The sequence below is a fragment of the Gobius niger genome (genome assembly GCF_951799975.1).
Source record: "Gobius niger genome assembly, chromosome: 17".
NCBI lineage: Eukaryota > Metazoa > Chordata > Actinopteri > Gobiiformes > Gobiidae > Gobius > Gobius niger.
The window spans coordinates 26,432,666-26,456,079 of record NC_136868.1 but is presented as its reverse complement, the minus strand read 5'-3'; the positions used below and the strand labels follow the sequence as shown (position 1 = coordinate 26,456,079).

The following is a 23,414-nucleotide window of genomic DNA, read 5'->3' as shown; positions in this document are numbered from 1 at the left end:
TCAAACCCGCTTTGTGTGCTCCGTGGGGCGGGTTACTCATCTGCGCTGATCCCCCCTCACAGCTGCACCGGCTCCAGCGCGCTTGTTCCTTGAGACAATCAGACCCATGAGTAAAAGGCCGTTTAAGAGGCCTCCGAGTTGGACCGTTCCTTTTGGCTTTGAACTCCCCATCTACCTTTTCTCTTTGTTGTTCCTGCGTCATCCAAGTGTGCATCAGAGTTCGGTTCATAGGTGTTTATATAAGTCAGCCCTCAGCTGCGTTACTCACAAATAGGCGAGAAGTGCAAGGCCAAATTCGGGTATGTGAGTCATTCCTTGGGGCTTATTGTGCGGTAGATCAACAGTGAAAATCAAAGGAATTGCCCTGTTTTCATTATTTATGAATGTGATGGATTATAATGTAAACTTGTGACTATTTTGTCCTGATTGAGAACTGGCTACTTAAGTCATTGGAATAGTACTCGCTTAGTCTTCTGCGCAGACTTGCTTTAGTCCCAATTTGGACCTTGTTTAGTCCCGGATTCCTGGACCTTCTTAAGTTGATCTAAAGCTAGGGCACCTGATTTTTTTTTTCCTGTTGGAGGAAGTGTGTTACTGTTAGGGCAGAGATGGGCAAACTAAGGCCAATCTAGCCCTTTGATCCGGCCCACAAACATGATTAAGTGCATTAGCTGACAAGGGTGAACAACGCCAATACTTTCACTATAACATAAAGAAAGAAAAACCCACACTGGAGGAAGAACTATCATTTTAAAGAAGAAATGATACAAATGTACTTGCATTATGGGACTAAATCTAAAGCTTGAGTCGGTTTGGTCTAGTTTTAGATGAGATAAAACATATTTTTACAAATGGAACAGATTTTTTCCTGAAAAATAATCATTCCTAAATGGAAAATGGAATTTGTCTGATTTCAAGTGGAATTTCTGCTTGTTCCATTGGGATTAGCATCTTTAATCTTATTTTAGACGAGTTTAAACCGGAAAAAAGAGTTCCTCCTTTTGTCATGGTAGATGTTTGTGCCGTCCATATTGTGTAGGGTTCAGTTCCTCCTTCTTGTTGAAAGAAACCAGGAAGCGAGAAAGCAAAAAAGCCTGTTCCATCAGCTGCTGGAACCTGCTTTGAAATGACATGACTTAAATATAAACCCGGATTTCACAGGAACCGTTTCAGCCCATATTGTTTTTGCAAATTTTACATGTTGCTCCTCCCACTTTTAACTACGGCTCTGTCTTCAAAACTGTTCATTCGCATTACTTTTGGAGCTGGTTACACTTAACGTTTAACCTGGAAAGTTCCGCAGCGTGGCTTTAAGCTAAGATGCCTCCGCTTGTCGACTAAGTGACTTCTTGTATTGTCACAACATAAAATCGCGAACACTGTCGTTTCTAAAAGGACAGAAAAATCTTGGGAAAATTACCGGACGGTGACTTAAACACTGTTGCAACAGTCACCGTCAGTGGTTTTTGCAGGATTGTTATTGGTCATAAAAGTGGACAACAGGATGTGAGAGCTCCCGCACTAACTGAAGGACAATAAACCGAGGAGGAAGACGTGTTGTTTTTGGAGAATCCAGTCTGTGGAGCGGCGCTCTGACGGCTCTTCCTGCCTCTTTCCTGCCCCTGTCTGTGTCTCCCTCCTTTAAGCTTCTGTCTCTCTCCTGACCGCTACACTGTACACATCCACTGCTGTCAGCGTGGCCCGCTCTCCTGATTATTTATCACCGCTGCTGTCGTCATCCTGGCCTCACAGACTCATGGTGAAAATGTCAGAAGAAATGTTGTCTTCCCATTTAAACAAACGCACGTGGATGTAAAAAAAATCAACTACTAGGCAACTATGCTTTGCAACATTAATTATACATTGCTTAGAAATCAACTGCTAGACTACTACTATTCCAATCCGCTTTATTTATATGGCGCATTTAAAGCAGTACTAAGTAACTTGTTTACCTTAATAAATCCTTTCTGTAGTCCCTCTGGGGTTAATACAAGTGTTAATGATAGGGATGCACCGATACCACTTTTTCTAAAACCGATACGAGTACGAGTACTTGGATTTAAGTGCTCGCCGATACCGAATACCGATACGAGTACAAGGCATTTTCTTCAACATTCTTACTTTTTTCACAGCAGATTGGTTTGTAATTAGTAAATTTACTCATGTACATTTCCTTAAGTAAAGTAGGCGACAAATTTAAGAGCAGTTATTAGAATAGTGCTGATGCCATTTATTTATTTTTATTTTCATTCAATATAATTTTTAATTTTTATTGCACTGTCCATCGTAGACAGAAAAGCCCATGTCCAAAAGCTCCCAATGCCTGTGCTTTATTCATTTATGTGTTTTTATTAAACAATAGTATTGAGATGTTACTTAAATGGTCTCTTTTCGTCTTTACTTCAGCTCCTGTAGATTTTCTCATGTGTTTGTAGTAACTTAGCGAGTAGCTACAGCGTTTTCACTGTTCTGCTGCAGCTGATTTTCGCTCAATATAAACATGCTGTATCTCTTTATTCTGGATTTTCTGAGGACTTTTTAGTCGCTGGGTTAGTTTAGTTAGGTTTTCAAATAAACCCCTGGGCATAAAATGGCGTCAGAATGGCTAAAACTGCTAGCCGCGAGTTAGCAACGTTAGCCTGTTTGGTGTAAACACTGCAGATGCTGCAGCTCTAACAACATTTAGCTCTGGTTAAATCCAGCTCAGACTCTGGTTTAGAGAGCGCAGTCTGTAATAAAGTCAGCTTTATGTGGATTATTGTATTTACACTAAAGAATTCTCCAGTGTGTCGCTATTTTCTCTCCTCAGCTGAGAGGTGCGCCTCGTAGCTGCGCCTCGTAGCTGCGCCTCGTAGCTGCGCCTCGTAGCTGCGCCTCGTAGCTGCGCCTCGTAGCTGCGCCTCGTAGCTGCGCCTCGTAGCTGCGCCTCGTAGCAGCGCTGGCCGCACGTCAAATGATATCGGTTTCTGGTATCGGGACCTCATGAATGAGTACGAGTATGAGTACAAGCATGTGGTATCGGCCCGATACCCGATACTGGTATCCGTATCGGTGCATCCCTAGTTAATGAGATGATTGGGGGGGTCTTTCACATCCTCCTGGTGTCTCTGGCCAGAAAGCAATTGCAACTTGACTACCTCCGGGTCGGAAGCCCCAATACGCACTAATGGAATCACGAAGAAGAAGCTAACAGGCTAACAGGCAAAGCTAGCTGCGGGTTAGCGCCACTTAAACAGTATTTACAGGAAAGTTTGAGTGAAAAAAATGATCTCCATTGTGTAATTGGATGTACAATATCCGTCTCTCCCTTTGTCCTTTCTTTGTATTTACTCTCCCGGACAATTAATGAGTAAAAAACGCAACATGCTACGACACCTGCAGTGGCGCTTATGGCCTCCAGGGACATGAGTTACTTAGTACTGCTTTAAAGGGACTATACAGAGTTTTTTTTTAACATAGAGACTGCAGTTACACGTAAGACCTGAGGTGGCAGAAGCCAACTTGCATCTAGTCTCTTTAAACAACAAAAACGTGCTGCAAGTAAAACATTTGAAGAATACACTAAAACCCAATAAACAGGACAAAAAAGACATAAATAGATATAAAATAAATAAAACAACAACATTATGATTTCTTTTTTTTCTTCTTATTTTCTATATACAGTATTACTTTTTATTTGGACATCTGAACACATCATTTGTCACTGCGTCAATCCTGGCTGAAATATTAGCTCAATGATTAAAGCAATTCATCGCTGCTTGTACTTCTTCATTCACTGCCTCAAATACAAGTAACAGTGCTTCTACCCCTTAAATGCTACACGCCTGAGGACTGTATCTCTGCACAATCGCTCCATTAAAGGTGCGCTTTGATCAAAATGTCGTGCTGCGGCTGAAGAGGCGAGAGCTCGGTGCGTCAACCCCGCGCTCTTGTTCATGAGGTGAGAAATGTCACAACATCTGTAGCCCTGCTCCTAACAGCCATAAAAGCCGGCAAGCTCACATTTATGACACAAAAAGCCTTATCTCATCCCAGGTTTATGGACGCTTTTTTTTAGCACTTTTGCAATCGCTGTGAAGTTGGCAGGGGGGTACGTTCAGACGGATATTAGGTGGGGGGGGGGAATGTCCGAAATCTTTGCCTAATAAAGAAAGTGAAAGATGTGTTTGGACCTTGTGCCAGGGAAATTTTGGCCATAAATTGAGTCACCGTCTGCTGCCAAGGAAATCACATGCAGGGATTTCAATGTAAAGAATAGTAGAGCGTGTAATCAGTTACTCGGGAGGAAGTTTGGCTCGGTGAATTTTCCAAGCATATGGTTTCAGGTTTGCCATTTTGACCCCATTTTAGAAGCTCTTGAAAAGATTGTTACATTATCATTTATATATTATGGACCGAGATGCCTGATGTATTTCCTGGGATCAGTTGGAGCCACTCCTCCAGTTTGGGGGTCATTGCCCCGAGTGCCCCAACGACCACGGGCACCACTGATGCCTTCACCCTCCAGGTTTTCTCCAGCTCTTCTCTGAGCCCCTGGTATTTCTCTAGTCTCTCGTTTTCCTTTTTCCTGATGTTGAAGTGAAAATGTGTCTCCGAGCTTGGTCCAGAACCTGCTGCCACAGTCCCACCTGATGATTCCAGACCACCAGCTGTACCACTAGTGCTGTTTTATAGCTCTGGTAACAACAAACCGATTTGGCGACGCTTTCCAAGATAAAAGTGCAGACATCGGTGCAACAGTCACATAACATTTTGAACGAGTTAGCGCACGTGCTACAAACACTTGACGTACTTCGTAGACTAGCCAGAGCACGCTATCACCATGTTTACAGTGTTCAGCTCTACACTTACATGATAGTACCTTTATCTGGTCCACCATCTTGTACCTGTCACCTACTTTCAACATTGTAAAACCCACTGTCCCATTTATCATTCCACTTGACCTGGATACTATACTGCGCCCCTACCCCTCGACAGCTAACGTGCCGAGTGACTGTTTGGGATGGAAACACCAGTAACTCAATCTGTGGCAGGCTATGAAACCGGAGCGCGGGGGCCTGTAAGGAGAAACTCTGTGCCTTCAAGGTCAAATCCGGGGCAAAAGGACTCAAAAAAGGACTTAGTGTTTGCGACTGTGCATGGTATTCTGTCTGTCTGAAGGGTGTCAAGGGGAGTTGGGGGGTGCTTCCATCTTTGATTTCAAGGTAATGGTCAAAGCAAGTGCTGTGAGAGGTGCGCACGAGCTAGCCACACATGCACCACGCTCCGGACTGTGGGAAGCAACTGGATAATATCAAATTAATTGACGATGACAGAGGGCTTGGGAAGAAAGCCGTTTTAAAGGAAAAGAGGGGTTGAAGAGCACGTGCTGGAGGATATTTTGGAAATGCATGTGTTTGGCTTGTGATGTTTTCTGCAAATAGAAATGTGAGGAAAGAGTTTAGACTTGATGAAGTCCTCGACCTCTCTGCCCTCTCTACCCTTTTAAGGTGCAGTAAAATCTAGCTATGAGGTTTGGAATTACAGGCAATATTTTGAGTAATCGTCTAAAGCAAAGAACATTGTGCTCCATTGTCGGTTTTGTGGGAAATAAGACGTCCTCAACTGTGAAAAACTAAGTGGGGCAGAGCTAAGCACCCGGGGTTCATCCTTTTTGTTTAAAGGGGGGGGTATTATGCAAAATTGACTTTTTCAAGCTTTACATCATGTTATTATGTCATTCCCTCATTAAAAACATGCCTGAAGTGTTGCCTTGGCACATTCACGTATTTTTGAGTAATCTGTAAAAACTCTGATGGCGGCCATTTTAGGGATAGGTTTGCCTGAGTCCTCCTAGGAACGCCCCCACCTCCTGGAGACGCCTCCGAGCTTTCATCACCAGCCGAGTAACCAACCACTGCTCCTCAGCAGAACCCCCTCCCCACTGATGCCACAGACAGCGTGTGGAGGGGGCGTGTCTGAAAGGGTCAGAGGTTCTTAAAGAGACAGACGCCTATTTCAAGACATTCACTACAGCCATTTTGAGAGAGACATTATATACAAAGCAGTTATTCTAATTTACTGCATTTACAGACCAACAGAAGGTTTGTCATCATTGTAGTGTGATATAGACTGGTGCTATGGGACTGAAAAAAGCATAATACCCCTTTTAAAATAAACAAACTGGTAATCAGTAATTAGATTAGGTGTGAAATACTGTAATCAAAGAAATATAGTATGTTACGTTACTTTTATGGAGTACTCCCAACAATACTGATCACGAAGAACGTGTATGGTAGAAATACATTTAAAATCATGAACAGGCTTTGACCATACCATCAGGTACAGGGCCTTTAAGTATGCCGTTTTTTCTAAAGTAGTTTTTTGCCTAAGCTACTTCATCTCTATCCATGCAGTCTGAGGTGATAAAAAAAAGGTTATCAAAGCTATTAAGAATTCAAAGCAAAAACAATATATGTTTTTGAAAAAATGAACCCGTTCATAAGAGTAGCTAAAGCAGGGGTGTCCTCACTGTGTTCACTGGGGGCATGTCGAAGCGTATGGAGGCCCAAAGTCAAACACCCGGGTGCATTTGAGACACTCCTTTATATAGGCGTGGAACCTGTTTCACAATAGAATGATGGTTTTGGAGGTTTTTAATGTGTAATTATGAAACTTGCCGTAAAAAGTACCGTCTCTGGAGATGTGCGCCAATTGAACAAGAAGTCTGACGGCTGCCAAAAATGAGTCGCATTTAGGGCCGCTTATAGAACATACAAACTCTATGCAACTCCCAATTCTTCATGAGCATGTTTCACACCTTTTAAGGCCGCAAAGTGGTGCTTTACTGTCACAGTAACGCTAGCAATAACAAGAACTGGCCTGCTACTTTACAGTCTATATAAAAAAATCGTCTTACAGTTGTGCATGTTGGTACTTTTTTCATCAGTGTCAAGTCTGGGGTGAATTCCACCTGTTTGGCCTCGATACCAAAAGGTACAGCATTATCAGCCACAGTGAAGCAACACTGCTCGCACAATCTACCAGCGCAAAATATGCTTCTTTTGTCACGCCTAAACTTTCACCCAGATCCTTTCTATATTTCTCCTCACACTCCTGCCTGGAAACCCTCCACAGCTACGCTCCGAGATTCAGGAAGCACCAGCATCTCTGCAAACGAGCTATTGACAGTGCACACACACACACACGCGCGCTGCAGACGTGCAACAGGCGGGCGTCCCATCACTGAGGGGAGGGCGGAGCTTACCCCCACGAGGCCCGTTTCTTTTTGGACCGCCCCCCTGGCTCACAAGTCAAAGCGCAGGGGGACGGAGTTAGTCAGTGTGGCTCTAGCACTTGGTCCTGGCTTTGTGTTTTTCAGACCCATGTGGTGATAAGAGGTTTGAACTTTTTTCCAACATGGGAGCCTGCTGTTTTGACAAGAAAGAGAGGAAACTAGGGAAGCTCAATGGCTGGAGAAAGGTAGGTTTGAAATGTTGCACAATAATATATATATATATGTTTTACTTTGCCATGTGGTTGTTGTGCAGTTTGGTGAATCGGCGAAACGATCCCAGAACTTTGCTCTATAGTTTGGGGAAAGGATTCTGTCCTGGGACAAGTTGTGTGTTGTGACTTTGAAGCGCGTTTTATGGACAATCACTGTATTTGAACATGCATTTTTATATTCCGGGTTTTGAAGTGTCACTATGGGCTCACTAAAGTGTGGTTGGACGGTCAAACTTTTCAGTAGGGTAAACTTTTGTTGGAACTTTGAAGCACTTTTATAGCAATTTCGGCGTATTGTGAGAATGCTGCGGACCATGCTTTGAACACTCAACTTTGATGAGTTGAGAATAGGGGAAACTGATGGTTGGAGGTCATTTCCTGGGTTTACTGTAAGAAATTGTCGTTTTCGTTAACCTTTTGGCAAAACTGCATTTTTTGCATTTCATTTACTTCCAATGTTTGACTTAAAAATAATGCAGGAAGTGTTTGTCTTTCGGGAGTAATAGTGCAAACAGTGGTCTGAATTCTCTTGGGTTTGTAAAACTGGGCAACCAACTGTCAATCTGAATCCAGAGAAAGAGAAAGATATAGAACAGCACCAGCCTACAGGCCCTCAGGTATGAATCATACTGTACAGAAACATTAGCGCGCTCGTCTCCTTTTTCTTTTCTTTTTTTCTGGTTTTGCCTTATTGCAGAGGTGAAGGCGCACAGACAGGGTGTGAGTCACAGGGAGAGCGGTCTTAATGCCGTTTCAGTAAAGATATAACTATATAGACTTTAAAGAGTCAGCCGACATACGCACAATGCATGCGCAGCTTTCCAGATCTGTACCCGGCCATGTCATTCAAGGCCCCGGTATTACTTTCGAGGGACGTCACCAAGGTGAGCTCGGACTGGAGCGCCAGCTGCCGACCAAGTTATGAGTTTAATTTGAGTATATGTAAAGAAAAAAGCATAGAAGAAGCTTGTTGTTTAGGTACTCAGTTTCCCCTGTGCAAAGGTTTTACATGGTTGTAGTGGCAGAGAACTTGTTTCAACCCAATTGGAAAAGAACATTGCTTCCTGATATATAGTCCAACATATCACTAGGTCATTTTTGACAAGGCAACTTTGTGAAAAATGTGTAAAACCTCAACTAAAATTAACTTTGATCATTTACTGATGCTTCTCATTTGATTCATTTCATTGTTTCTGTGTAGTTTTGTTGCCTGAGAAAAGTATTTTTTCAAAAAGCACAGCAAAATACAGAAATGAAGAGTCAATACGCCGGCGGCGGTCGATATCTATTTGAAAAGGTCCATGTGTGGGACAAAGAGATTCCAGTTGGAGTTCTGCGCTCAGAGTCGGGGGTTAAGCGGGTCAGCCCTGCAGTCTCGCTCGCTCGCGACTGAGCAGGGAGCGCCCACTAGTGGCCCCAACGCAGCATAAAGCTTTCACCCACCTCCGCATCCCTGCACAGGCATGTTTTTTTTATTTTGCATGTGTGATATCGACAACGTCACATGTTCCAGTCTTTCATGATTCAGTCCCATGATGTCACTGAATTAGCTTGGGATAATAATGAATAAACAGGAAAACTTGCTCTACATTTACATAGAAAAGTGCGGGAGGTGTTATGGCAAAGAGAGGAGTACTTTCTTGACAGTTTGTAGCCAAGCTTCATCGTATTGGCTTAAAGGCTCCAAAACGGTGCTCATCGCTCAATCATCTGTGTGTCCTCCTCAGTGTGCACATGTGCCAGCCTGTGCTTGTGTCAGAAAAGCCCTCTCCTCCTCCTGCTGCTGCTGCTGCTAGTGCTGCATGTGAGCCGTTTCTCCCGCCTCTGGGGAACCTCTCTTCCAGCACGGCGCGCAGACATCCCCCGCTGCCGTCGGGTTTTCTGCTTTTTTTTTATGTTTTATGCAGCTAACTCTTATATAAAACCCCGCCCCTCTCCATGTCTCCTCGAACTTCCCATCTTCTGACTTGTTCCTTCTTGTGGGAGGATCCTCTGATGTCTGCCCTCCCCACGTTTAAAAAAAAAAGAGAGAGAGAGAGAGAGGGAGGGAGAAAAATATTGGTTCCCACATTGAGCTGCATGATGTTTACAGTTTCCCATGGATGCCACTGCGGATTTTGCGCGTTAGGTGGTTAGAGCTCACGCCCACTCAGTGAATTTGTGTTGCTGTTTTGCATCGTCCGCGCGAGCCGAGCATGGTAAACATAGGGGCTCACTGAGTGGGACATCTTTGCTAAACTGACTGTGGTGTGGGACACATTTATGGACAGTGCTTTGTAACCAGCATAAGCTTACATATCCATATTTTACCCGCTGCTTACATGAGAGACTTCCTCAAACATTGCCGGGTTTGGGACTTAAAGCCACACTGCGCAACATTCCAAGAAACATATGCAAAACTCTTTTTTTTTTGACTTGGTTATCAGATTATGAATCTAAACCCCATGTTTGGCCACTTGTGGTCAAAGCAAAGCTGCAATGTCTCCACGGAGATGAGCTGGTGACGTCCCGCTCCCGGCAAATGAATCATTTAAGACACATGATTTTAGATACATTTCACCGATAGATGCACCTGTCAGGAAAGTCATTTGGGTGTTTATATTTTGAAACGTTACACAGCATGGCTTTAACTGACCATCAGTTTGTTTACATGGCGGAAAATGCTTACACTGCAAAAAGTCATTTTGAAATAAATACAATTTTCTTGAAATAAGTTAATGCGTCCTTGATTTGAGCAATTGATTTGAAGAAAAAGGTGTTATTGCACTCTAAATCAGATTTTTATTTTTTTTTCATAAATTTTCTTGAAATTTAACAGATGTAGTTATTTCTCAAACACTCAAATAAAGGACACATTGATTTATTTCAAGAAAATTTCACTTATTTCTAGATTACTTTATGCAATCAATCCAATCGAATAGGCTTTTTACTCACACTGTCAATAAGTAGCATTGTTAATCATCAGGAAATACATATAAAATTATGAAGTCATTTTAAATTGTTATGATTTATGCATAGACCTAATTTGTTTTCTTGCTTATATAAATATGCCGTATTTTAAAGCTCGTGCTAATGTAACAGTCTTACCCTATAGTCCTCTTATACAGCATCTCTTCAAATCATCACACACTGAGGCTGTTTTCATAGTCGAGCCGCATTGTCTGGCATGGGGGAGGGGGGGGGGGGGGGGGGATCCCACCAAACCAAACCTGCGTCGTGACTGCGCTGCCCGAGCGTCAGGGCGGCGCGCATCCCACCGACTGTACTCGCAGCGACGGGGGCTACCTCGCAGCGCCGCCGCCAGGTCGGCCTAGCCCCGCGCCGCCTCAAGGACGACCCATTGATCGCGGCCGCGCTCGCAGACAGGCAGGGGGATTGATGACAGTGTTGGCGATCGTAGCGGGGCCGGGGGGGGAGAAATTGACATGTAAGTGGCAGGGAGAGATAGCGGAGGGAGAGGAGAGGAGGGTGGGAAGCGGAGGGGGGGGTGAGGGGGGACAAGAGGAGGGGAGGTGGGCGACTGCAGCACTGGGCCGATGCGAGCGGTGGCGGCGGAGTGTGGCGCATCCTCGTGACAGCGCGGGCGACCCACGGCACATGTCTGCCTGGGAACAACAGAGGGGGGGGGGGACGCCGCTTTGCTCACTTCCAGCTGCAGCTCTTAGATCTATTTTACAGAGTGTGCGATGGGTCTGCTTGAAAACTGTTTCATAAATAACATTTAATAACGCTTCATCATGCATCTTATGAGGATGGCCTTTTCATTCATGGCATCAACAAACAACACACACTTAGTGGATTGTTCATGATGAATTAAGTGTTAACTCATCATTTATTAAGGCTCAATAAGGTGTTGTTATAATAAAGTCTTGCATAGGCCTTTCATATGATCAAATACAGGAAAATAGAGCAACTTTCGTCTCATTTAAGAACCCAATCGACTCCTAACTAAGGGTATGCAGATGACGTCACAGTACGGCAACTGAAACAAAATGAGTCCAGAGCATTGAGGGTTTTGTTTAGGGTGTCGGGGGGTCTCATTCTACTGAAGTTTTCGACTTTTTTTTTGGGGGGGGCCATGTAGTCAGAAACTCCCTGTCCTGTGGAGCTGTGAGCACCTTCCGCGGACCCTGCCCCAGATCTCGGTCTCTCGGTACATGAGCTCGTTGTGCATGTTTTATTCTCACTGCCCGATGAATAGGCAGGATTCCCACTCCATGCGACCATAACTTTACCGCACAGGAAGACTGGTGCTGTTGCTATGGCGCCCGGTACGAGGCACAATTCATATCCCCTCTCTCCCTCTCTCTCTCTCTCTCTCTCTCTCTCTCTCTCTCTCTTTTACTTCGATTGAGAAAAAATAAAAACAATGAACACAATTATCTCCAGTGTCTCTCTCCGCCTTTCATTCTTGCTTCTTCTTCTTCTTTTCCCTCCCTCCCATGCCCGTGTGTGTGTGCGCCTTGGCGTTTAAAAATAGCCCTGCGCAGACACCCTGACAGCGTCTAATATTGTTGTGGGAAGAAGATAATGAACAGGCTTATGAGTTCTCTCCGCCATGGAAGGCGATAGAAGACTCCGGAGAGGGGAGCGCGGGAGCGAGGGCGGCGAGGGGCGGACGGGTAATAGATATAATGGCGATAAAAATGCCGTTTCGGAGAGCAGGCACGGCGCTCCAAATGGGCTCCCCGTTTACGCCCGCCCCGCTATTGTTTTATGGAGGGGGAGAAGAGCTGCACGGCTCAATGGCATTCCGCCACAATGGTGCATAAAAAGACGAGGGATTACAGAAGAAGAAGAAGCAGCAGCGGTGGAGAAGGAAGACTCGAGCTGGAGGACGTTGCAATCAAAAAATAAAAGTAGATTATGGTTTGATGGGCTGAACATGCAAAAGGAAGGAATTCCCTTTTCGGAGCATGTCGGCGTAGTGTTATGTAACATAAAGGCACATGCTTCATATGCTTACAGTAAATCCCACCTAAGCATAGCCCAACATGATACAAAGAAGCCCCCAACTCTAGTTTATTTATAAGAAATCTAATCAATTTTGTAAGGAATCAGGGCTGCACAACATGAGGGGGAAAAAGTACGCACAAAAACCGCCATTCCAATTTGCGTAATGCATTCGAACGGTGTTTCCTACCAGCAGCTCACGGGCGCAGTCGATGCGATTCGAGGCCGTATGCGAGCTTTCTCACGTCGATGCATCACGCCGTCAGTGTGTCGCCAGAGCAGCTGCAGGAGGTTACGGAAATGCGCAAACGCTTGATCCTTTTAACAGACCGGCTAATTCGCATCGAGCGTTCCTAAGCATTCGTACAGTAGTGTGGGAACTTAACAGATGTCGGAAAGACTGTCTGTGGCAGCACTGTTTTTGTCCACGTGTGTAGATTTTGTCCCAGTTATCAAGTATAAGTTGCAGAAATATACTGAAATGACTGACACTGCAGGTGAACAGGAGGAAAAAAAAGACATCAAATTCAGAGATATCAAACCTTTGCTGTAGATTACTGTCACAAACATGAGGGAAAAGAAATGCATTGCAAGTTTCCTTCATTTGTTGTTGCTTATATTTTGCGGACAAAATCCGAATAATGAACAGAGCCAAGTTTGAGTTCAAGGCATTATTTTGTATATCTTGTTTAGTTTTTGAACGAGTCATTATAGAAAACATCCATAAAAATTGAAATCGAAACTGTTTTTTTGTGTGGTTCTAAGTCCATTAAGTCAGGTTGGGTATTACACATTGAAAACTGGTCAAAGATCTGAAAATGGAGCATATGTAGTTTCCCCCTTGTGTCATTGTAAAGCCATCCCACAAGCCATAAAACATGCCAAATGGTGAACTAGAACCAACCCCTCCCAAACACACAATCACAATCCCAAAACAACGGCAGCAGGAAAAAGCAGAGAAACCCTGTCGAATGTATTGGGTTCAGGCTGGTGCGGCAGCGGAGCTTGAGGAACCCCCCCCCTGCAGATAAACATCACTGCCCTCCCCTCTGCCTCTCCTCCTCCTCCTCCTCCTCCTCTTCTCTGCCTCTCTCTGGCTTTCTCCATTTTTCATCAGTGCGCTCCGAGCCTGCCGCGGTTCCAGTCCAGCTGCCGCTTCCTCGGCCCCTTATCCACCGAGCCGAAAGCCGCCGCTGGCCGGACCGCCCCGACACCGCCACCGTCACCGTCCGCCGCAGGGGCAGGAGACGACCGCCGAAAGAAGAAGAAGAAGAAACAGCCATGGAGCTTCAAAGACACCATTCCAGTTTATTTCCCAGCGCGGAGATGCAGCCGATGGCACGCGATCGCTCGGTTCACTGCTGAAGAGGGGGCATTTTATTTATTTATCCATTTTTGTCTTTTGCCGTTGAAGAATCTTTTCTTTTTTTTTTTCTTTTTCGTTTGCGGTTTCCGGTTTTGGACCTCATTGGATTACAGTTCTGGCTTTGGTTAGGAATCAACGAACGGGGTCCAAAATGCCTGAAGCAAATTACCTGCTGTCCGTTTCGTGGGGCTACATCAAGGTACATCTATGTCCTATTTCGGGATCCCCTTCACCCCCCCCCCCCCCTTCCCACTTATCTATTCATTATCTGTCTATCTTTTCATCTATCCAGCTCTTTGCCTTAACTCCTCTGATTGCCGCGTTTTCTCGGTCTTGATAATGATGATGATGGGGTACGGGGGGGGGTAGTGTTTTGTGGTTTTGGTCTCCATCTTGAGCCCTCCGCCTGAGCGCCCCGTGTGTGCGTATGTGCACGCGCTCGCATCCCAGTCATAAACAGATGCTGCAATGTCTGGTCCACTGTGCACTGTCAAATGCATCTGGTTCCTTCACGTCTCTTCTGAATCCCCTCCTTCGCACGGTCACAGGCGTCAGAGGGATTTCATGATGTCGGGACGGAGTGTGAGCAGTGACAAATTTAAGGGAATTTCTTTTTTTTGCCAATGACGCAGCCTCCCCAGCGCCGAGTGTTTGGCTCATTGTGCTGTTTAAACGCTCGCAAAGAGGGGAGTGCGGTGCATGTGTGCGAAAGGTGACAGCCCCCCCCCCAATGTTAACACAAATAATTACGCACGCTAATGGGTTTAATGGAGCGCAATGTACGGGGGCCCCCCCACTGACTCTGTGCTGTAATTATGGAAATGCTCGCTGCGCACTCTTGTGTTTTCCATGAAACGTGGTCACGTAATGTCTCCCAAGTCCCAAACTGACGGCCCGTGTCCCCCCCCCCCCCCCCTTCTTCTCCCTCTCTACCACCCCCCCCCCATCCTCCCCACCTTCTGCTTGTGTCTTACAGTTCAAGAGAATGTTGAACCGGGAGCTGACGCACCTCTCGGAGATGAGTCGGTCGGGGAACCAGGTCTCCGAATTCATCTCCAACACCTTCCTAGGTAAAGAAGCGAGCGAGTCACACGCACATGCACGTGAAAGACAAGCTCACTGTTGCCCTCACATAACACACCACAAATGCTCCAAACTCGACCACAAAACTCATCACACTCATCAGGTTGGATGTTGGGGTTCCGTTTTTCGCATTGCCGTGCGAGTTGCTCCCGTTGGTGTGGGGGCGTACGGTAAAATACTGCGCCATCGAGCTCTTTCTAGAAGCTCGAGGCGAATGGTTGAGGGGGGGGGGGGATTGTCAAAATGCGATCAAAATGTCAAAGAAATGTCAAATGTGTTCAAAAAGTTGCGTTTTCCGTGACTGTTTCGTGGACGTGATTGACGGGCGAGTTGGTTGTCCTGAATCGGAGGAGTGGCCTGGGACAGCGCTGCGAAAATGGGAGTTCTTGAAGAGAAAATACTGGACAATCCGCCAAAGAGCGTCGACGATTGTTGGTGCAAATGCGGGGTATCCTCTAGAAGGTTGATTCCCCACCCCCCCACCCCTCCAACCTGCGACGAGATCCCGGGCTAACGAACCCAGGGGGAGGACGTGCAGGCACAAAGCAGCAGCGAGCCCTCACAGTCTATTTTTAGGCCCCTGGGATCGATCGGCCACCCTGCTCTCCTGGCTGTCGCCGATCCCTTGTCCCTCGCAGCTCGGAGAGGCGAGAGTTTGTTTTTTTTTTTTTTTTGGGGCACTGGCAGCTGAGCAGAGCGGGTGACTCATCCCAATGTTAATGTATGTCTATCAGGCAGGGATACCGCGGAGTTACCCCCCCCCTTTTCCCCCGTGAAAAGGCAAACCCCGGGAACCACTGATTGACATCGCAGAGATAAGCCCGCCGTTAAGTGTTGGATATACAGATAGTGTAGGACGGAGAAGTCCAGGGGGGTCTTAGTCTAGTCTTATACCAACCACTGTATCATGTTCAGCAAGAAGAGCAACGTGCGGGGTCATGAGGACATATTTGTACACTCATACTGGCTTTTTTAGCATTTTAAAAAATATTTAGCAATCTGCCTTTAACCTCATGCTTAATAATTCTGTAAAATACCCCAAAATTAAACGAAAATGCAAACTATGTGATATCCCATGCCCCAACTATTTGGCACCATGTTGCTACCATGAAAGGTTTGTGGAGCTACTAATAGGAAAGAAACGATTAAGCTCTATTTTGATCATACTGCAAATGGTAAATGGTCTCAACTTATATAGCGCTTTTCCACCTACATTAGGCACTCAAAGCGCTTTACAGCAAGGATCCACTCACCCATTCATACACCAATGTACGCAGACACTGGGGGCAATGTGGGTGAAGTGTCTTGCCCAAGGACACAACGACAGTGTGCACTTTCAGGAGGTGGGATTCGAACCCCTGACCTTCCGATCATGAGACGACCCTCTCTACCATCTGCGCCACTGTCGCCCAAATGACTTTGTAGCGTTTTTCAAGTGCCCTCTAAATGTTGCATGCCGTATTCAATCTTCAAAAGGAATTAGGGAAGATGAGGCGTTTATATATTTGAAATGATTAGTATCACACAGTCCGTATAAGATTGTATTGAAGTACATACAATCACACTGTAAAAGCTACATCAAAATCAATAAATCATACAGGATTAAAGTAGGGGCAGGGAGGGCCAATTCAACATTTCCAGCTGTCAGACACACATTTGAACAGAACCGTTTTCATCCCAGGTTTGAGCATTGTCAGAGCAGAGGCCTTGTCTCACATCTAGATGGGTCATTTGTCTTCAGCATAATTAAATCTGGAAAAAAAAAAACCTGCTGTTTTGACCAAATATGGCCTTTTTCTCACGTGTCTCTGACGGCCCTGCATAATCCGGCTGTAATTGTCTTTGATGGGCCAGTAGTAGCAGCAGCAGCAGAAAAATAAAATCGGAAAGAAACCATTCTTCTCTGGCAGCGCATCTGCATCACACAAGAGGCCATATGGAGGAGGATGAAAGGGTTGGGCAGGGCACAGCTGAGAGGAGACAGAATAAGCAGAACCTCAAAAAGAGCCAAAAGTATTAGCGAGAAAGACGAGCGTAGACACAGCTGAAAACTTAAGAGGAAAGGAGAAAGTAGTGGAAGAGGGCGTAGCTCTGCACAATACATAGCAATGTATATCAAGCTATTCCAACCAGAGAGTTTCCAGTTCAAATCCCTGTTGTTGTTGTTGTGTGTCCTTGGGCACGAGTCGACACACATCTTAGTCAAGAACAGCAAAAAGTTGGTGGGAAAATGGCTGCTCTGTTTGGGTTTTTGAAGGTCTGGCGGTCACAGCTGCACATTATGTCTCTAAATGTGCCACCAGCTGAGCGCAAGAAATCATAGCAGACATTGGAGGGAAGGCGGGAGTGGGGGGGGGGGGCGAATGAATGAAAGCTCGCAAACACGCGGGACACATGATGAATGGACGGTTGCTCTTCCCCAGAGGAAGTCACCCGCCACGCTTCATTTTTTACGGTGCACCTGGGATCCGGCCTTTTTACGAGCACCTTTTTAACAAAGCACACACATGTTTGTTTGTTTGTGTTTTTTTTTTTCTTTTATAACAGCCTCTAACTCATACACCCCCTCCTTTCCCCCCCGGCAGACAAGCAGAATGAGGTGGAGATCCCGTCGCCGACCTCCAAAACGCGGGAGAAGAAGAAGCAGCAGCAGCAGCAGAAGCAGCAGCTGATGACCCAGATCAGCGGGGTGAAAAAGGTGTCCCACGGGCCGTCCCTGTCCAGCAGCAGCATCGCGCGCTTCGGGGTCAAGACGGACAAGGAGGAGCTGCTGTCCAAAGAGCTGGAGGACCTCAACAAGTGGGGCCTGAACATCTTCACCGTGTCCGAGTACTCCCACAGCCGGCCGCTCACCTGCATCATGTACGCCATCTTCCAGGTAAAAAAGAAACCTATGCATGTCCTACACACAGACGGCCTGTTGCGGGTGTTTGTGGCTGCACGGTCGCCAGTTTATATCTGTAGCGCTATGTTAAGAAGCCACAACTTGTCACAAATTCACTGACTGGTTTTTGCAGTGTAAAACAAATTGAATTAAAAAAGAAAAAGCTCTATTTTAGTCATGATTTTCCCAAGTTACTTCAGCTTTAGCCTTAAATCGGTCCTGACGTAGTTTTTTTTTTTTTTTCCCCAATACACTGCGGTGTTAATTTCGTCGACTAAAATATTTAGTCTTCATTTTAGTCAAAGTGATATTTTTGACGACAAAAATTGGACTAAAACTAAATTAAAAGTTTTTCATGAGACTAAAACTATGACTAAAATGTCCAGATATTTTAGTCGACTAAAATAAGACTAAATAAAAATGAAAAGGAGAGACTAAAATCATCCAAACTTCTATTGAGCGTCTGAAAAAGCCTCATATCATTTACAATCACTGCCGAAGGATCAGCTCTGAGCTTTGTTCACGTGGAGCAGCTCCATGAAGCAGAGGAACAAGATTAAATATGATTATAATGAATATTATCAGTGCAAAGTCGACTACATTTAAGAATTTAGTCGACTAAATTTACTTGCAATTTTAGTCGACTAAAACTAGACTAAAATTAAAAGATATTTTTTTGACTAAAACCAGACTAAAATCGAATTACATTTTTGTCAAAAGACTAAAACTAAATTAAAATATGTTGTCAAAATTAACACTGATACACTGGTCTACGGAATGTTCCATAGCAACATGATGCTAACTTTCTAGGGTAATGACAGTTTCCTCTCTTCGTTTATTCCTCTGGAGAGTTAGCCATGTCGCGCTTAATACAATTTGTATTCAAACAGTACATGGCGGAAAAGTAGTTTTTGTATGGACAACTTTACTCAGGATGGAAATACTTCACATGTAAGTGTTTTAGCCTCGACGCTAAAGCCTCACGTTAATTTACCGCCAATCAATAGAAGGAAGGTATAGAAGGTATAGAATAGAAGGTAGAATAGCTTCAACGTCTGAACACATTTTTTATGATACACATTTGGCTTGGCGTTTAAGTTTTATTTAGAAATTCCGTTAAAATCTTGACAGGAAGTAGCCTTTACCCCACATTGGCCAACAGGAAGTTAGCCAAAAACACTAGTTAGCTGTTCGCTTACGATATTAGCTTGACATTTAGTTGAATTTTTTGATAGTCACAGATTGAAGCTACGTTTTCTGAGGAGATACTTGGTTGGAACAAAAGAGCAACAGTTTGAATCATGCCTCCTACTGGCTGCATCTTACACATTTCTACCTTTCTACCTTTTCTAACTACACATGGACCTACTTTGCCAGATCCTACATACTACATCCTTCATCTCGTGTACTTTCATGCGACACATTGTACAGTCCAACTTTACTCACTGCTTCCTACTACCTCCTACATACAGTGTTACCGCATCCTACTAAACACACTACCCACATTATACTGTACACTCTAACCTTTGTTTTCTTTCTTTTTTTTTTCTTCGTCTTTTAGGAACGAGACTTGCTAAAGACCTTCAAGATCCCAACGGACACGTTTGTGGCCTACATGATGACGCTAGAAGATCACTACCACGCGGATGTGGCCTACCATAACAGCCTCCACGCCGCTGATGTAGCCCAGTCCACGCACATCCTCCTCTCCACCCCTGCCCTAGACGTAAGCATCCCCCACCGCCGAAGCTGTTTAAACCTTAGTAAGGGAAACGGGCGAAAGGAATAGTTCCATTTATGCCTGACGTGCTGCTTGTAGAACTCCCCCTTTGCCTGTCTCCTGCACGCATCAACGCGACTGGGGGAAACTTTAATTCCGGTTGTTAAATGATTTCCTGGATTGTAACGGAGCTTCCATAGGATTTTCCACATTCTGTCTACCGTTTGCGTGACGAAATGTCTTGATATTTTTATTAGATTTTCCTCTTGCAGTTTTCTCCCTGTGTTGCAAATTTGACTGGAGTTAAATAAAACAATATGTCTAAATTACGGGCTCAGCAGTACTGCCTTAAAAAAACCTCTTTTCGATTTGCTAATCATCTGCGCAGTCCAATGAACCAAGCTAGAAATCTGCGGCGCGTTTCACCACTGACACAAAATTCTTGGCCGTCTAGCATTACCTGGCACGGATTAACCGTTCCGCTTTCCTCTCCGCACAGGCCGTCTTCACAGATTTAGAGATTTTGGCAGCCATCTTCGCCGCAGCGATCCACGATGTCGACCATCCTGGAGTATCGAACCAGTTCCTGATCAATACCAGTGAGTCGAAGACGTACACGATGAGCTTCGGTTTGTCTGCCTGGCTTCGGCCCGTGCTAAAACCCGTACGTCTGCTGCTTCCCCTGCAGATTCCGAGCTGGCGTTGATGTACAATGACGAGTCGGTGCTGGAGAACCACCACTTGGCCGTGGGTTTCAAGCTGCTACAAGAAGACAACTGCGATATCTTCCAAAATCTGACCAAAAAGCAAAGGCAGTCGCTGAGGAAAATGGTCATTGATATGGTGCGATATCAGACACTTTACTTGATTTTCGTAAGCATTGTTATTTTGCAGCTTCTTAATTTTTGGAATATCTTGGGTTTTTTTTTAGGTTTTAGCCACTGACATGTCCAAACATATGAGTCTGCTGGCCGATCTGAAGACAATGGTGGAAACGAAGAAGGTGACGAGTTCGGGCGTGCTGCTGCTGGATAACTACACGGACAGAATACAGGTATGCGCACTATAGAGTGTGGGGGCGATGCATAAAATGAGCCCTTCAGTGCTTTAGCTGTTTAAACGGTTTTCAACGATGTGATCAACACTCGCTGTTGATGGCTCCAAGGGCAAAGGTCATCAGCCCTCCTCCACCTCCCACATGAATGACCTCTGCTCTCCTGTCACTGTTTCCCCTCACCTCATCCATCACTTTCTACGTGGACCTAAACTCTCTACTAACTACTAACACCATGGATAGACACTAGCTGCATGTAAGCCCTATCAGCTGTATCTAAAGAGGTTTTTTTTTTTCTAGGTGCTTCGAAACATGGTGCACTGCGCAGATCTGAGCAACCCCACCAAGTCCCTGGAGCTGTACCGACAGTGGACGGACCGCATCATGGAGGAGTTCTTTCACCAGGGCGACCGAGAGAGGGAGAGGGGCATGGAGATCAGCCCCATGTGTGACAAGCACACAGCTTCAGTGGAAAAGAGCCAGGTATGCACAGCCTCCTTCAGCTGGCACAGAGATGGATGACGTGGCCAAATATACTGCACATATGGTTGGTTTGTGACTAAAAACGGCTAACGAACTGTGTGACCTTGTTCTATTCCAGGTGGGCTTCATCGACTATATCGTGCACCCGCTGTGGGAGACATGGGCCGACCTGGTGCATCCTGATGCCCAGGACATCCTGGACACGCTGGAGGACAACAGGAACTGGTACCAAAGCATGATCCCGCAGAGCCCGTCCCCGCCCTTCTACGATCAGGGCTCACATGGACTGCCCCAGGGGGTACAGGGAGGGGGCGAGAAGTTCCAGTTTGAGCTGACACTGGAGGAAGAGGACTTGGATGGGATGGATAAGGACGGGGAGCCAGAGGAGGAGGAGGAAGAGGAGGAAGAGGACAGCCTGTCCCGCTCTCCTCCTCTGGACTATCTGGACAGTCAGGAGCAGGAGGATAACATGGAGCCTACCACTGCAATAGAGATCGTGACACACGAGGCGTCTCCCACCGACACATAGGGCCCACAGCCTCCTCGTGGCTCTGAAAGGTTTTAGAAAAAGAGGGTGGATCCTCTTGCAGTTGAGCTTTTAACAAGCCCACAAAGGCAAGGCCTTAGTTTTAGCCCACACGTGGTCGTCTTGCACTTGGGTGTTTGGAGCCGGATTGGAACGGACTGTCTTAGAATGGCGGCTTCAGAGTTCTCAGGAAATACTTACTGCGAACATTTGGTCTGGGTGGACAGAAGACTGATGGCGAAATTGAAGGATTTTGGCCAGTTTGGGAAATGGTTATTTTTCTTTTCTGGACTGGCATTAATGGACATTGACACTACTGAGAGATGTTTTGTACTTTAAGACTTTTGTACGGACACAATATGATCTAGAAGTAGCATATAGTAAGATCTACTGATGGAGAAGTTTGTATAGCAAGAGAAGTGTTTACTTTTTCCTGTACCATTTGTCAAAGGACTTTTGTGTGCCTTTTTTACTATTGTCTTTATAATAGTTTTTTATTTATTGAACACTCTAGTTTGTCTGTGAAATGTTTTCTTTTCTTATCCGAGAGAGCAGAATCTTTTTGTATGTTAAATACCAGTCTTCCATGTATTGGGCAATAGAGAAATCCAAACAACATCGACAAACAACGTTAGGACAAATCCATTGAACAGACAAACCATCGGCATGTGTGTCATCGTATGTTTTCAGTCGAGCACAGTGTTTTTGTGGTAGATGAACTGCAGTCACGGTGTTCGCTTTCATCTGAACCTCATGTAGTTGTGTTTGTTATAAGGTCTGCAACCACCGGTGCTTCCAGCCTTTTCACACCGAAACTCAATCTTTGATGCAAACTTCAGAGCAAAGTAATAATCCATAACTTCAGCACCATGTTTTTGTATATCTGCTGCATAGAACAAACCACAAGTGAATGTGAATTTTCTTTCCTTTTGGTGTGAAACGGGGGGAAGGCCATTTCAAACATTTACTTTTCAAGCCAATATGTTAATATATAGTATGCGCAGCTGTGAAGAGCATCCGAGCTTTAACCCAAATCACCGCTGAGGCCTGAAGGTCAAAGGCACACGACATGAGCGAGTATTTTTAGCCCACACGTATATGCTGCACTTTGAATAATCCTGTTAGATGTAGGGCCCCGCAATGAGAGGTGCTCTTCCAGCTGCTGTGTGCGTGTGGCTGCGGCCCTCATCAGTGAAGCCCACATGGTTTACAGACCCCCCCCCCCCCCCGGGCCCCACGCACACCGACCCCAAGACAATCAGGACAGCTATTTCTTCCACAGCAGAAAAATCCCTCAAGTGCTGCTTTTGCCCGATGACGTCAATAGAAGTTCCCCTCCTCCGTTCATCAGTATCAGGTTTCCAGGACAGTGGAGTTTTTGGGATCAGGCACAAAAGTACACAACATGCTGCATTCAGCACACTTTGACCTGCATGTTACAAAAGATGTTGCACTAATCTAAAGCAGAATTCATTTGAGAGTGAAAAGAAAAGTGTTTGAAATGGTGTGCAGACCTCCCAGCTGGTCGTGTTCATGTTGGTTTACTGGGTAACTCTAAGGTACTCCATAGTTCAGATCCGCATGCTTCAGTCTTATTGATACCATGTGAATGCTGTCATCTGAGTGTTCAGTGTGTCTGACGTTTCAGCCTTACCCATCACTCCACCTCTTGTCTATACTGTTTGTCGCTAGGAGCTCAAGTTGGTCCTTTTTGCTGTTTATAACAGTGTGTATTTATTCTATACTTTAAGCTTGTAAATAAGAAATACTGGTTCAGTGTAAGATCTATTTTAATTTATATGCACTTGCATTACCTGGAAGTGGTGGTGTCTAATGTGTAGAAGACTCTAAATGAGT

The 23,414-nt window shown here is 45.2% G+C and overlaps 1 protein-coding gene across 5 annotated transcripts in view; it reads left to right on the top strand.

The window, feature by feature from the left end:
- Positions 1–22,810, top strand: part of pde4ba (phosphodiesterase 4B, cAMP-specific a) — a 221,403-nt gene extending 198,593 nt beyond the window's left edge. For 3 of the 5 annotated variants that reach the window (XM_079575595.1, XM_079575596.1, XM_079575597.1), the window contains 8 exons: positions 14,784–14,877; positions 17,476–17,768; positions 19,336–19,500; positions 19,994–20,093; positions 20,183–20,337; positions 20,426–20,548; positions 20,849–21,031; positions 21,150–22,810. In XM_079575595.1, the coding sequence (XP_079431721.1) occupies positions 14,784–14,877; positions 17,476–17,768; positions 19,336–19,500; positions 19,994–20,093; positions 20,183–20,337; positions 20,426–20,548; positions 20,849–21,031; positions 21,150–21,560 (1,524 nt within the window). In that variant the 3' untranslated portion in view covers positions 21,561–22,810. Of the gene's footprint in view, positions 1–7,315; positions 7,462–13,684; positions 14,007–14,783; positions 14,878–17,475; positions 17,769–19,335; positions 19,501–19,993; positions 20,094–20,182; positions 20,338–20,425; positions 20,549–20,848; positions 21,032–21,149 lie in introns of those variants that run through there. The other 2 variants (XM_079575598.1, XM_079575599.1) reach the window with 2 other exon arrangements.
- The last annotated feature ends 604 nt before the right edge of the window (positions 22,811–23,414 follow it).